Source organism: Sarcophilus harrisii, chromosome 2 (genome assembly GCF_902635505.1).
Source record: "Sarcophilus harrisii chromosome 2, mSarHar1.11, whole genome shotgun sequence".
Classification (NCBI taxonomy): Eukaryota; Metazoa; Chordata; class Mammalia; order Dasyuromorphia; family Dasyuridae; genus Sarcophilus; species Sarcophilus harrisii.
Genome location: NC_045427.1, coordinates 455207746 through 455222918, shown reverse-complemented (window position 1 = coordinate 455222918; position 15173 = coordinate 455207746). Strand labels below are relative to the sequence as shown.

General features: G+C 38.9%; 1 protein-coding gene across 1 annotated transcript in view; it reads right to left on the bottom strand.

The window, feature by feature from the left end:
- PEPD (peptidase D) overlaps positions 1–15173 on the bottom strand; it is a 251936-nt gene that overhangs the window by 52289 nt on the left and 184474 nt on the right. Inside the window, exon 11 of the mRNA XM_031954371.1 lies at positions 12044–12121. Coding sequence (XP_031810231.1) covers positions 12044–12121 — 78 coding nt within the window. The remainder of the gene's footprint in view (positions 1–12043; positions 12122–15173) is intronic.

The window sequence follows — 15173 nt, the reverse complement described above, 5'->3', positions numbered from 1 at the left end:
TTTTGACAATATTAGATTAGACCACAAAGAATTTGAAAAGCAAATAGCTGAATAGCTGTCCCTGACTACTTCCCCCTGCCCCAATCACATTATACAGTCTCTGAAACCAAATATAAATTATTTTTGGATTATTCATTTTAAAAATTATCTCTGCCATAGCTTTATTCTATCTGTCCAGAAACTGAGAGATGATGACTGGTTGTTTTGTTTTTTCATATCAAGAGTTGTCTAGTCATTTCTATGGGGTAACCATTTCTTTGGGGTAAATGTGATTCACCAATGAAAATAGTTTCAATGAGCAAGAGATCTTGGTAACAAGCCAAATTTCCAAGGAAGCAGGGACTTCCAAGCAAAACTCTGCCAGCAAGCTGCCCTACACAGAAGAAGGAAAAGGAAGGAAGGAGATGAGATGGAGAGTCTCTTCTTTTGCATTTTTGTTCCTTCTTTACAGACAGATAATTGACCTATCTTACCCTTTCAGACAGGGGCATGGGCATTAAATAATAAAATAGAGGATCAAAGATAATGAGTTCACTAGTTTTTTGCTATTAGTAAAGATAATTGCAAATGGAAACACACTCCTAAAATGTTTACCAAAACAGGAGAAGCTTACTACTTCAGAGGAGTCTCACTAAATTACAAAACTTGTCTAAAGAGCCTGATCCAAAGAGGAAAGGACAGAGACTTGCAGGGGCAGCCCTGAGAGGAAAGGGACCTAATAATGAGCTTCAGGAAGGTTTTCTATCCCTTGTGCTGGAATCTGGGTTTCATGTAGCTTGAGGTTAATATTGTGGCTTTTATGCCCGGATAACAGAGTGATTTATTGTTTACTGAATGGGGGAGGTGCTCTGCAGACCTATTTCAATAAAACAATAGATTATAAATGCCTCCAGCAATCTGGCAGTAATGGTAATCAAAAAACATGTTGCACTAAATGCTACATAATAAATTGGCTGTAATAAACTCATAATTATTCTACTGGCTACATTTCAAAGTTAGCACGAGAAAAATAAAAACACAAGTGTAGGCCCAGCATTCATATCAGAGGGCTCTGGGCTTATCCAATTAGTTTCCAACAGCTGCTCCTGGGGTAGGTGGATACTTAGACCAGTGTGTTTGGAGGCATCCACTGAGCAGGAAAAGCTAAATAAAGGCTTAGAATGAAGGGGTGGCCCCAGCTCCCCATCCTGGTTAGTTGGGTGAGTTCACACTGCAAAGAATCCTCCAGTCCACAGTCAGCTGTGTATAAAAAACTTTTCCAAGTGCCATGCAGTGAGCAAAGAAATGTTCTAAGTACTCAACAATCTATTATTATTATTATTATTATTAATTATACAAATCAGATACAAATTAATAATAGGTCACCTTGTTAGAATGCTCTACACCCTTAGCCCTCCAAAATAGGTGTAGTGTACCAAGGATTATATCCGCATTTTATAGTTAAGGAAAATGAAGGGAAATGATTTGCCTATCAGATCTGGGATTTAAATGCAGGTCTGCTGCCTCTAGACCCAGTGACCTTCCTTAACACCACAGGGCTTTACAGTGTCCAAGTCACTAGGTTGTATTCAGGGAAATGTCATAGGAACCACTGAAGGAAGATAATTATTTTTTTTAAAGAGGTGATACAGCCATTACAGAATATTAGATTAGACTAATTTGGGGTTGGGGGAAGGGAGGTGACACAAACCCAATCCATAGAAAATCTGTAAATATATAAGAGAAAGATGATCAAAGTCATGGTAGTGTCCAGAAATGTAAGGTTGGTGTGAGACAGGCCTGATGGACTTGTGATAAGAGCATTTGAATCTAGAGCTTTTCCTTTGTAGAACGGGTATACTACAATGGATCACTGCTGCACCTGTCCCCTTGATTCTGCTGCCTTTGGACTTCTGTAGTATAGAGTCCTACTCAATATGGGGACTAAGTAGGAACTACTCCCTACCTTCACCAGCCTGTGGGAATCTATAGCTAATTGAGGATTTTCCTGAATTTGTCAGAGAGAGATCTGAAAATCACCCTCAAACTGCAGCTCCACCCAAATCTCACAAGTCTGAAGAGTTCAGGGGGAAAATGGGTAATGTAGGTTTTTTATAGGCTTTCCTAACGTAGAATTCCCTTTTTTTATCATTTCTCTTCAGGATGTCTAAGGCCTTCATCTCAAGCATATCAACTTGGGGCCACATAAGCCTTGTTTCTTTACTAACTGGATCCTTAAATGGAAAAGGGGAACAACTTCTAAGGCTTATAATTACCAAAACTTTATTCCCATCAGAAACACCTAAATCTTTCCTTAATATTGGTAGAAGCTAGAAATCATTCAATTTCATATTTCTGTTTTCTAGGCAAAAATAAAAGAACTTTTTACATGAAAATCATTTGATCCAAAGTTCAAAAATCTAAATGGAAAAAATAAAATAAAGAAGTGGATTACAGAGCATTACAGAGCAGCAATCATCAAAACAATGATATTGGTTAAAAAAAATTAAGAGGTTGATCAGTGGAACGGATTAGTTTCATAAGATACAGACATAAATGAAACTAACAAACTAGATTTGGATAAACTTAAAGACCACAGCTACTGGGATAAAACTTTATTATCCGACAAAACCCAGTAAAAAAAGATAGCAGAGATTTGACTGGCCGAGACCAATACCTAATGCCTTATTCTAAATAAAATTCCAAATGAATACACAACTTAGATTTTTTTTTAAATGTCACACTAAGAACAAATTAGAGGAACAAGGTATATTTTTCATATTGATGGTCAAGGTAAGAATTCATGACCAACCAAGGGATGAAAAGGATTGTAAAAAACAAACATCAATTCTGATTATATAAAATAAAAAAGATTTTTGGACAAAACCAATGTAGCAATAAATAAATATATATATACACACACACACACACACACACACAAGTTTATAAGAATGAGAATAATCCCATAATTGATAAATGGTCAGAAGATATGAACAGATATTTTTTCAAAGGAGGACATTCAAGCTATCAACATCTATGTGAAGAAAAAAAAGCTCTAAGTTACTAATGAAAAGAAATGCAAATTAAAGTAATTCTGAGATTCTACCTTATACCTTTCAGATTGGCAATGTTGGGGGGAAAAAAGAAAATGATATTTGTTAGAAGGGTTGTGAGGAAACAGACACATTAATGCTGGTGGTGAAGCTGTGAAATTGGTCCAGTCATTATGAAAAGTAATATGCCCACAAAGTCCCTTTGACTTAGCACTAAGATAAAAGAAAGAAAAAGGAAAATCATGTGTATGAAAATATTTATAGCAAATCTTTTTGAATTTACAGAGAATCAGAAACTAAGGGATCACCCAACAACTGGGAAACAGCTGAACAAATTATGGTATACAAATATAAGAAAATACCATCATCACTGTCATTGTCATCATCATTTGCAAATGCTTATATAGCACCTAAATTGTGCCAAACATTGTGCTAAGAGCTTCAAAAAAACAAAAACAAAACCAAAACCCCGATATAATCTCATTTGTTCCTCACAACCACCCCAGGAAGAAGGTATTGCTATTACCTCTAATTTAGTTGAGGAATCTGAGGCAATGACTGATTGATGGTTGTACACCTGGAAGTATCTAAGGCCAAATCTGAACTCAGGTCTTCCTGCCTCCAGGTTCAGTGCTCTAACCACTGTACCACTTCACTGCCCAGAAGAAATGATAAAAGAATGACCAACCATGATTCCATTGAAGATGAAGCACACCACCAATCTCAAGAGAAATGACAAATTTAAGTTTCAGAGTGATGTATATTTTTTTGGATGTGGTCAATGTGGAGATTAATTTTGTTTGACTATGCATTATTTTTCCAATGGGAGAGAGGAAGGAAAAAAATGCCTAATTGAGGAAAGGAGGAGCAAAAAGGAAGGAGGGAGATATTTTAATAGTCCACATTAGGTAATGAAAATCTATTCATATTCAAAATATTCAAATACTGCCTCATACTTATTAGCTGTTGTAATCATGAGCAAACCACTCTCTGAATCTTCAGTCTTAACATTTAAGAAGTACAATATCCACCTCATAGGAATTTCCAGCCAAGATGGCGGCGAGGAGGCACACAGCTGTGTAAGCTCCGCATTTTCTCTCAGAAACCATCTCATTACAAGCCTTTGAATTAATACCTGACTGAAAAAAACCCCCACAAACAATTACCAAGAGAAGACATCCTTGAGATTCGACAGGAAAGGTCTGTTTTTGCTTGAGGGCGGGACGGTTTTAGATGGGGCACAGGCTAAGGGCAGACAGTGGCAGTGAGAGCTCAGCAAGCAGCTCACAGCCGAGAAGACCGCAGGGGGCTGGGGTATGATCTCAGCCGTCTCTGCGGGGAGAGCTTCACTACAGGATTGGATACTTTGCCCTGGCAGCAAGTCAGTAGCCCAGCAGAGAAGCTAAAAACACCAGGGGGTGGGGGGGTGAAGAATACAACCCCAAACAGCTGGAGTTCCTTGGGACTGGCCACCCCTCCCCCACAGCGTCTCAGCACGCTCTCAGAGTCTCAGAGCGCAGGCGCAGCACAGTCCTGCTAGTGCCTCCTGCTGCCCCCACAGTCTGAAGAGGAAGCTCGGTAACGCCACCCAGCCCCTCCCCCAAAAAAGCAGATTCCATTTGCGGTTTTTTCCTTTTTTTTCTTTGCTAGTTTGTCTCTGATTCTTCTTTGACAAAATGAGCAAAAAGTTAAAAAGGACTTTAACGATTGACAGCTTTTATACGGACAGAGAACAGATTCCAAACCCTGAGGAGACTAAAAACAGACTATCTCCAGGTGAATCCCCACAGGAGGAGATCATCTGTTCCTCAGCACAGATGAATCTCATAGAAGAAATTAAAAAGGCTCTCACAAGGGAGCTAGAAGAAAAATGGGAAAAGGAGAGGGAGACATGGCAAGAGAGTCTGGAGAAGTCATCTCACTCAATTAAAGACAGAATGGATAAAGAAATCAAATCCCTTATGAACAGACAATTTTCAGAGTGTTCCAAATCATTATTAATCAGAGAAATGCAAATTAAGACAACTCTGAGATACCACTACACACCTGTCAGATTGGCTAAGATGACAGGAAAAAATAATGATGATTGTTGGAGGGGATGTGGGAAAACTGGGACACTGATACATTGTTGGTGGAAATTGTGAACGAATCCAACCATTCTGGAGAGCAATCTGGAATTATGTCCAAAAAGTTATCAAACTGTGCACACCCTTTGATCCAGCAGTGTTTCTACTGGGCTTATACCCCAAGGAGATACTAAAGAAGGGAAAGGGACCTGTATGTGCCAAAATGTTTGTGGCAGCCCTGTTTGTAGTGGCTAGAAGCTGGAAACTGAGTGGATGCCCATCAATTGGAGAATGGTTGGGTAAATTGTGGTATATGAATGTTATGGAATATTATTGTTCTGTAAGAAATGACCAGCAGGATGAATAGAGAGAAGCTTGGAGAGACTTACATGAACTGATGCTAAGTGAAATGAGCAGAACCAAGAGATCATTATATGTCAACAACAATATTGTATGAAGATGTAATCTGATGGAAGTGGATTTCTTTGACAAAGAGACCTAATTCAGTTTCAATTGATCAATGATGGACAGAAGCAGCTACACCCAAAGAAAAAACACTGGGAAATGAATGTAAACTGTTTGCATTTTTGTTTTTCTTACCAGGTTATTTTTACCTTCTGAATCCAATTCTCCCTGTGCAATAAGAAAACTGTTTGGATTTGCACACATACATTGTATCTAGGATATACTAGGACATATTCAACATATATAGGACTGCTTGCCATCTAGGGGAGGGGGTGGAGCGTGGGAGGGAAAAATCGGAACAGAAGTGAGTGCAAGGGATAATGTTGTAAAAAAAAATTACCCTGGCATGGATTCTGTCAATAAAAAGTTACTATAATAATAAAATAAAAAAAAAAAAAATATCCACCTCATAGGACTGCTGGGGATTTAATGAGTTCTTTAAAAAAAAAATTGCTAAATCAACATTATTTTTTTTTTAATAGAAAATAAATTTATTCCTAGCCATTTTACACTCTGACCAGGGAAAACCCAAGACACCAGAAAATTTGCTTCTAAAATCTCAAGTTGAAGAACTTCTAAAATCTAATTGAAGTCAAGAAAAAAAAGACAAGAATCAATAGTTCTGAGGAAGGCCTGGGTAAAGGTGGGTCTTACTGCTTCCTATAACTCCCTGGAACTCCTAGGATACACATTTGTCTTCTCAGGACCAGAAAGATGCAGTAATGGCGCCAAATAGGTTTGTATGAATCCAGAATTCAGTTCAGTTTTCCGGAGCCTCACAAAACCCCATGACAGTGTCTTGGCAGAGCTGTGGTGCAGCTGATGTATGTCCCTATTGCTCGAGGACGCATCCACAGCACACTGATGTAACAATATATTTAGAGAATGAAGTTTGGGTTTTGCCACCAAGTAGAATACCAAATGTGGGTTTCTATAACAACATGATTCATACAGAATGGGGGCCTGTTGGTTTCTTTGTATGACCTTCTAGACAGAGTTAATAACATATGATTTATGGAAACAGCTGCAGTTTCTGGTAGGCTACATTGATCCTGTCACTCGATGTGCAAAATACAAATTTAAACGAAATACCCTGTACAGGAAAACTGGGTTTGTCCAAGTGGGCATTCTGGGTCCAGATTTAATCACAGAAAATTCGAGTTGGAAAGGGCCACAGAGATCATCTAGTCAAGATCAGATTGATTTAGAACTGGAATGAACTATTCATCAAGTACTCTGCTGTCCTCTTTCAAATGGTACAACCACAGCTTTCAGCCTCATTTCTGTTCAATTCCTCAAGTACAAGGACAGAGGCAGCTTTCTGTTCTCTCTACAAAATTTTTCAAAATCATATTTTAAAGTAGTTGGTGCTTTGTAGTCCAGTTGTCTCACTGTTCATCTTGCTTTCTCTTGGGAACCCCCCCCCCCCCTTCCAACTTGTCAATGCTACATTCTCTTTAAATGTGGAACCTGAACTGAATACTTCAGATATGATTTGACCAGAAGGACGTTGGATCCTGGCTGCCTCACCTCCAAAACTGAAATTCAACATGGAGACACTATGGCAAATGAAGTATCATAAGAATTAGGGTCATATTATCATACAAAAGTACAAATATACAGTGACATGTAGTAATACTTAAAGGTGCTCTACAAGGATGGAAGAGTTGGGAGGCCCAGCCCTAGACCCAGTCCAGGCCTATGCAGTTCCTTCCTTTTTCTGGAGCTCACCTCCTCACTCATGATGAGTTGGAGCTCCTCAGGTCAGGAGTATATCCTCAAAACAACTATTAAACTATTTAATTATTCACTTGTGAGGCAGAAATCAAGAAAACACTATGGCTTCCCATAATGTGTGATAAGGGGGCATTTATATATAGGATGGATCCAGAACAAAATGATCAAGAACTTAAGAGTTGACTGTCTTTTGGAATGAAGTTATTTTCGTTCTGAGCCAAAGGTGACATTGTATACATATGTATTTTGAACAGGGATTAATAAAGAAACAAGATAAAATTATATTCCCTTTCCAAGGACTTTTGGGTTTTCACAGTTGGTAGAGTCTCCTAACAACTAATGAGGGTCTATGCCAATGCCTGGGGGCTCTGTCCAGAACATCTTGCTTACAGCATGGCACTGGGTGATGAGTGAATCAGAATATTCCAGATATGGTAGAAAGAAACTCTTCTTTTTGTGTTTTAAACTGTTTCTACATGCACCCTGAAGATTCCCACCATGAGGTATTATCTTCTTCTGTAACCAGCTGACAGTACATTTTTATCCTAATAGCTTTTAACTCTGAGCAGTTCAGACATGAAGTCTGTTGTATCATTTATCCCTCCATGACATAGCTGCACAGCAATAAACAGAGATATAGGCTACTCACGCGGAATGTGTTCACACAATAACAAAGGCTGAAAGCCTTCCCCATGATGGCTAGTAGCTACAACCCATTTTCAATACCACATGGACCAGATTCTATTACAAAGTGCTCTGAAGGATTGTCCAAATGCCTTTATTGCATTACAATTTGCTGTGTCAGATGCAACTCAAAAGGAATGGACTCTTACTTAGGACTTCTGAAACTTCATGTTGTTTGAAGACTTTGCATGAGCCATTATTAGTCATCTTTAAAAGCATGTTTCCTGGGACCAGATAGTCAAAGTGGAGAACCTCTGGGATTAATCTTCCACTCATCCCCACTTTGGAGACAGTCAAGGACCAGAAGATGGCTTCAGGATCATGAGGATTAAAGTTAAGAGACCTGCCTCTTTTACCAACATGTGATGATACCTTAAACTAGTCATGTCACTTCTCTGGGCTTTATTCTTGTCTATAAAATGGAAAGCATAATTCCAGCCTTTCCCTTCCTCTTTAGAGCTGTTATGAGATTCAATAAGATAACAGAATTGTAAATACTTTGGAAATGAACTGCAAAGAATTGGAAACACAGTAGATGCCCATCAAATGACTAAATAAGTAGTAGTACATGAATGTAAAGGAATATTACTGTGCTAAAAGGAACAATGAATGAGATGAATATAAATAAGAATGGAAAGACTTACACAGACTTAAGGCAAAATGAAGTAAGAAGAGCCAAGAAAAAGATAATCACAATAATTACAACAATGTAAAAGGAAAAAAAGACAGGAGAAGATATCTCCCCTGATTTCTCTGCAGAAGTGGAGGGTCCACAAGTATGGATCACTGTAAGATTTTTCAATATATTGTTTGGTTTTGATGCGATTCCCCCTCCCTTTTTTTTCCTTAAAAATTATTTACTAGAAACAATGGCTCTCTGGAAGGAGGAGGAAGGAAATGTAGGTGATATAATAATAAATGATATCTAATAATATATAAAATTTGATAATATAATTTAATAAATGATATTAATAATAATAATTTAATACTACAATAAATTATATTTAAAATCTTTTTTTAAAAAAGAAAGTAATTCTATATCCAAAGAAAGGAACACTTGGGCAGAGATCTAATGATCTGATGCTGCTAAAAGGTGCCCTCCTTTAGCTGCAGAAAATTTTGGGGACTGCTAAAAGGATCTCCTTCCCCATAATCGAAATATAATGGAAAATGAGTGACACTGCAATTTTCAGGGCACTGTGGCCAATAAGAGTGAGAAATGAATTTAAAGTTAAAACCCCTTTCCCCTACCTCTTTGATACTGGGCTCCACTGAGGAAGAATCAACTAATGATTCCACCTTTTACTCAGGCTAAGAATGAAAAGGATGAAGCACAGAATCCAAGGAATCCAAAGAAATAAAATGTGACTCTAAGGTATTATGCTAGAATGAAAAGTTACATAAGCAAAGAAATGGTTTTAAATTGGGAATGGAGATAATGGTGATAGGGGTACTCTTCTTTACTCTGAAGGCCAGGATGGATCAGTCCCTTTTTCCATGACATCTCAATCTTTCACAAGACTTTCTTGCATCTGCTGGATCCAGTCCAGCTCTGATTTCCAATGAGCAGTTGTAACTGCATAAAGGCAGACAGAAAGTCTGGAGGAAATGAGCAGAATGAAACAGAAAGGCTTCTCAAGAGCATGAATAGCAAGAGCTGGGGAGATCTTGCTTTTTGTTAGTATTATTGTAGAATAAATTACTTATCACATAGAAATCTAGAGATTATTCCTCTTCACCAAATCATGGGGCAGAGCTTCCCTTTGTGGGGCTGAAGTTTCCTACCTCCTTCTGTTTTCTTCATCAGTCATCTAAATGGTAATCACAATTTTTAACTTTCTGAAAGATGTACCACTTTTAAATAGGACTCAGAATTGAGTGATTAAATGGAGATCTGAGGAAAATACATTTTGAACCTTATCATAGAATTTAGAGGGAAAGACACAGTGTCCCTATCTGTGAACAAGAGGCTAATTTCCAGAAGCTCCAGTGGTAAATGGAGTCAAGACAACTATGTGAGGAGCTTAGGCCCCAGCAGGAGGTGTCTGTTCTTTGCCTTAGAACTTATGTATTAATTAATTAAATGACTTGGCCTTCTGGCATATCCACAAGATAATCAAAATCAGCAATAAACAGCCTTAGTAATGAGAGAGTATATATAAGCAGAATTTTATTACTTTGATTGGCTCAAAAAGTCACTGAATCTTATATTAATAATTTCTAATGAAGGCAACAATCAAAGATAAAAACAAAACCCAACAAACATCAAAGATTCATCAGGCTAAGGACACAAAACATGGGTTTTTCCAGGTATTGATAATGAAAGCCCATGATCATACAATGGGATGAGTGGTAGGAACAACCAGAATTCCATCATCCAAGAATTCATTGGGAAGGCCATTGCTGTCTCAAGATCATAGGATTTTAGAAACTAGAAAGTCGGTATCCTCATGCTTCTCAGTCAAACAAGTCTGCACTACCTTTAAAAACTTCCAAAAATGGGGCAGCTAGGAGACAAAGTGGACAGAGTACCAGCCCTGAAGTCAGGAGGATATGAGTTTAAATCTGGTCTCAGACATTTAACACTTCCTATCTGTGTGACCCTGGGCAAGTCACTTAACCCCAATTGCCTCAGCAAAAAACAAAACAAAACAAAACAGAACAACAACCAAAAAAATACTTCCCAAAGTGGCATTCTATAGAATTTCTTAGTAATCTACTTTTAACTACTTATGAACTTCAAAGAGCTCCCTTAAACAGAAACCAATTCTGTCTTGTTCCTCCAGTCTCTCCTGTCCACCATCTGCTGCTCTCTACATAATACTGAAAATGTGTTAGGAGTATTTAGCCTATCTCAGGTTAAATCATCCTAGTTCTTCTAACTTTTGAAGAGGAAAGAGGAAGAGTTTAAGACCCTGTGTTTGTCAGCAACAAGAAGATTATGCTATGGTCAATTCTGAAGAACATGACTCTTCAACAATAAGGTGATTTAGGCCAATTCTAATAGACTTGTGATGGAAAGAGTCATCTGCATCCAGAGAAAGGACTATGGGGGTTGACTGTGGATCACAATATAGCATTTTCACCTTTTTTATTATTGTTTGCTTACTTTTTATTTTCTTTCTCACTTTTTTTCTTTTTGATCCGATTTTTCTTGTGCAGCATAATAAATAGGGAAATGTGTATAAAAGAATTTCATATCTTTAATATATATTGGATTATTTGCTTTCTAGGGGAGTAGGTGGGGTGAAGGGAGGGAGAAAAATTTGGAATACAGAGTTTTGGAACGGTGAATGTTGAAAACTATCTTTGCATAAATTTTGAAAATAAAAAGCTATTATTAAAAAAAAAAAAAAAAAGAGCCTGTGTTTGTAATGGAAGAAGAGGAAGATTTAGAAGAATCAAAAAATACATGTTCATCATGATGGCCATCTAATAATCAGGCTATTTTCCTCCTGGGAAAGCCCATTCAGACACTCACAACATCATACATGTGTCTCTCCTATATGTAAATCTCTCCAACCTTGAAACCTATTGAATTAATACTACATAATGGATATAGGGAAGAATACTGGATATAGAATATATGAATAGCAAAATCTCAGTCCCTCTCCAATTCCTCCCCCCCCCCCAAAAAAAAACCCTCCCGCTTTGAAATCTTTTATTCTTCAATGTACATGGCTAGCTGAATATGGTCTATGCCTGTTTCATACTTGAGAACTGACAACAGCCTTAGTTTTGGTCTTGGGAATAGACTCAGCACAGTGTCAGCTACTAAAAGACGCTGAAATAAATTATGTGTTAGATTTGTTATTAATGCACAAAAAGAGGACATTCTGGAATTTCTTTTTGTGTGTGTGTGTGAAAATAATCTGTGGGAAATCTAACACTTGGTCCTAGGCATGATGTCTATGAACCTAAATGTAGCAGGAGGTTAGGGCAATGTAGTTTTCCTGTGCTCTTGGGCTACTGCAGAGCCTGCCTCTCTGTAACGAGGCACTCGCCACCAAAGGATGGGAGACTGGGGTCCTTGGCCCTCCCTTCACTCTATGTACTTACCATAGGTCTCCATCTTGAATCGTCTTGTCATTTGGGGCTCCAGCATGTCCATAGTGTAAGACAGCAGCATTCTCTCCACTTAAAAAAAGGACAAAACAAGGCTTGTCACCATACTATATATGCATAGAAATGGCAATAGGGGAGGGACAGGCAACAGAAAGAAGCTCGGGAATTTCTTAAGTTGGGAAATTAGAAGGAAAAAAAAAAGATCACTGATGATTAGACCATACCCAATCATTTCATTTTGGCTAGAAATTTCTTACGATGTACTTGGATCTACCAAAGGGAGATTATTTACAGAAAAGAAGACTCAGAAAGACTTGCATCCTAGACACTTGGCAAATATGCTTTTAATGGATTATAAAAATATTCTGTTAGTGATGTCTCATGCCTCTTCCCAGGATGTGCACAGCCTGACTCCAGTATTTTACAAATGACAAAACTAAGGCACAAATACTTTCTCTATACCATGCTATACAAGGAAATGCAGGAGCAAGGTTGGTCACCAGACTTCCTCAATGTTATTGACAACGGAAAATGTAGATTCTAAAGATGTCGAATTTCCTGATACAAAGCAGAGAAGAGAGTATTTGGGGGGAGACCATAAGGCTCTATCCTGATTCCTGAGAATTTAGTGAGAGAAAACTTCTCTGAGGAAAGGAAGAAGAATCCTCAGGGACTGCTTGGTTTTGACTTTTCAAGGAAAAAAGGGAATAAGAAGCTGCTAGATTGGCTATTGCAGCAAAGTACCTGGGGGCTGTTCTGTCATGTGAAAGTTCCCCCCATTCATTTATGCCTCTTTGGAAAAAAATAAAAAAGAGAACTTTTAAGTCTGTTGAAAAAAAAAATCACCTGTGTGTAATATTTATGGCCCCTTTCAGGAGGCACAGGAATCATAAAAGTAGAAATAATGATTTTTCTCTCTATCCACCAGAGTAGAAAATTTCCAAGAACTGAGATGTTCAAATGTATTATTCATATATGGAAGACTTCCACCTCAGCAGAGACCTAACTGGTTACATCCAGGCTGGGCCAGAGGACACTTGGGCCAACAGAAATCGCAGCTATATGTGTTGGTTGCAGCACAGAGCACTGGAAGGGGGCAAGTATTGCTGCTCGTGCTCAGATAGCATACCAATGTTTCTATCTATATAGCTGCAATATTTAAACAAGATAGTCAATGCATTCTTTGCTAGTCGATGAGAGACTTTCTCATAATACTGTCTACAGATATAGAACAAACAAGTAAAAGGAGAGGAATGGGAAGGGAACAAAAAAAAGGTTCTAGTGGCAATGAGGCTACAATGGTTTGGGATATCCATTTTCCCTTATCTGTGTTTGCTGGTACAACTCCTGTTCTAACATTTTTATGTATCTGTAGTTATACTCCTGAGCTGCCCTGGAGTCTGGGTACAGTAAACATCATTAGGGATTTGGTTTGTGAGGACCCTGGCAGATCTTACTGGAACCTTTGTAACTGATGTCTTCCTCCACATCCCCACATTCCCTACCTGGAAAGGTAGGCAAATCTTTGGCAGCTCAGCAGAACTATGGAGCAACACGGAGCACTGGGCAGCAGCTTACAACAATACTAACCATTAGTCCTTGTTGCCTCCAGCCAGTTTGACTCCTGCTTGCCATTTCCCCTCATGTTAGCCACCTCTGCCACGCAGATTCATTTCAAGCAGGCCAGCTCCAATCCCTCCCTGGCCAACTTCAGTTTCTAGGAAGGCATCTCTGCTCTGTCTCCTGAATCTGTGTCCATCATTACGGTCCCATCAATTTTCAGCGGCCTCTGATGATTGCCAGTGTCTCTTTACTACCACCTGCTTGCCTCTATCTACCCAGCTGGAGAGACGCAGCTGGAAAGGATTGCTACACAATGTGGCTGGATGAGGAAGGCACTACAGGTAAGCCAGGAGATCACACAGTCACTTAGTGCTCATTATGTGTGCATGTGCTATCTGCTTAACTAGACCCTAAGCTCAGTACGGATAGGGATTATAACACTTTAGTCTGACCGCTATACTTATCTCTCACTGGACAAAACATTTAACAAGTGCTCAGGAGCTACACTGCCAGGGCTGACTGATTCATTACCTGTGATTTCTCTTTAAGACACTTTGGAGATGTTTTTTCATTTTAAACTTTGAGGCTCTGGGATTTTTCCAGGAAATCCCTGAGCCTACTATTTTAGAGTTTGGGTCTAAACTTTCTTCCTTTTCACTAAAGTCATCATAGTGAGCACTATTCATTACTCAATGAAATGATTTCAACTTGTCTTTAAGAACTGTCTTCCTCTATTCTCTGACCCAAACCCCATCCCCTAGGCCTGGCCCCATGTCCAAAGCTGGAGAAATAAAGTTCTCTATTGCCTAACTGAAATCCCAGTAGCCAAGAATGGAACTAATTCTGCTTTTCATCTCATACTGGGGTCCTTAATTTTTCAAACTAAAATGATTGATTTTTTTTATTCCAAAAACTTGGCAAGTAGGCAAGAAAGCCAGCATGTACAGTAGACCTGACATGTTTGATGCCTCTTTTGGAGCCACAAGGAAATGTGAGTAGCTTCTGTCTTCCCCTCCAGCGTGGTTATGAATGAGGTTTCCTGATGCAGACATGCACCATCACCCCATGAGAAAGCTCGATGGATAACCTCAGGCTTCAGTCTTAGTACCTGGCATCATACCTGACAGGTATGATTTGTTGGGGGGAGGGGAGAAGGAACTAGGAGGGAGCCTTTTGTTTCCTGGTGAAGGAGGGGATAAGAAGGGCTGCATGAAAAAAGACTCATAAGGGAAGGAACAATATCCATCTTCCAACATAAGAAAACATTTTTATTCTTAGCAGCAAGGCAAACAGAGGCACAGGGGAGCTCACCTAAAAAAAAAATCTCCTTGAGAATTGGGGGCCTTGATCTTTACTTCTGAAACACTTCGACCTACTCAGTGACCTATTTTTTGGTCTCCGCATGTCATTGTCTTCCCTATTGTTATTCCCTAGGTCTATGAAACATCAAGGTGAAAGATGGGTAGAGACCTCAGGTTTTACCGGAGTGCATCTTGCTGTCCCTCCCACTTTGATGCCCACTTGTTCTGCCAGAGGTCTCTCTGTTCTGGTCAGGCATATG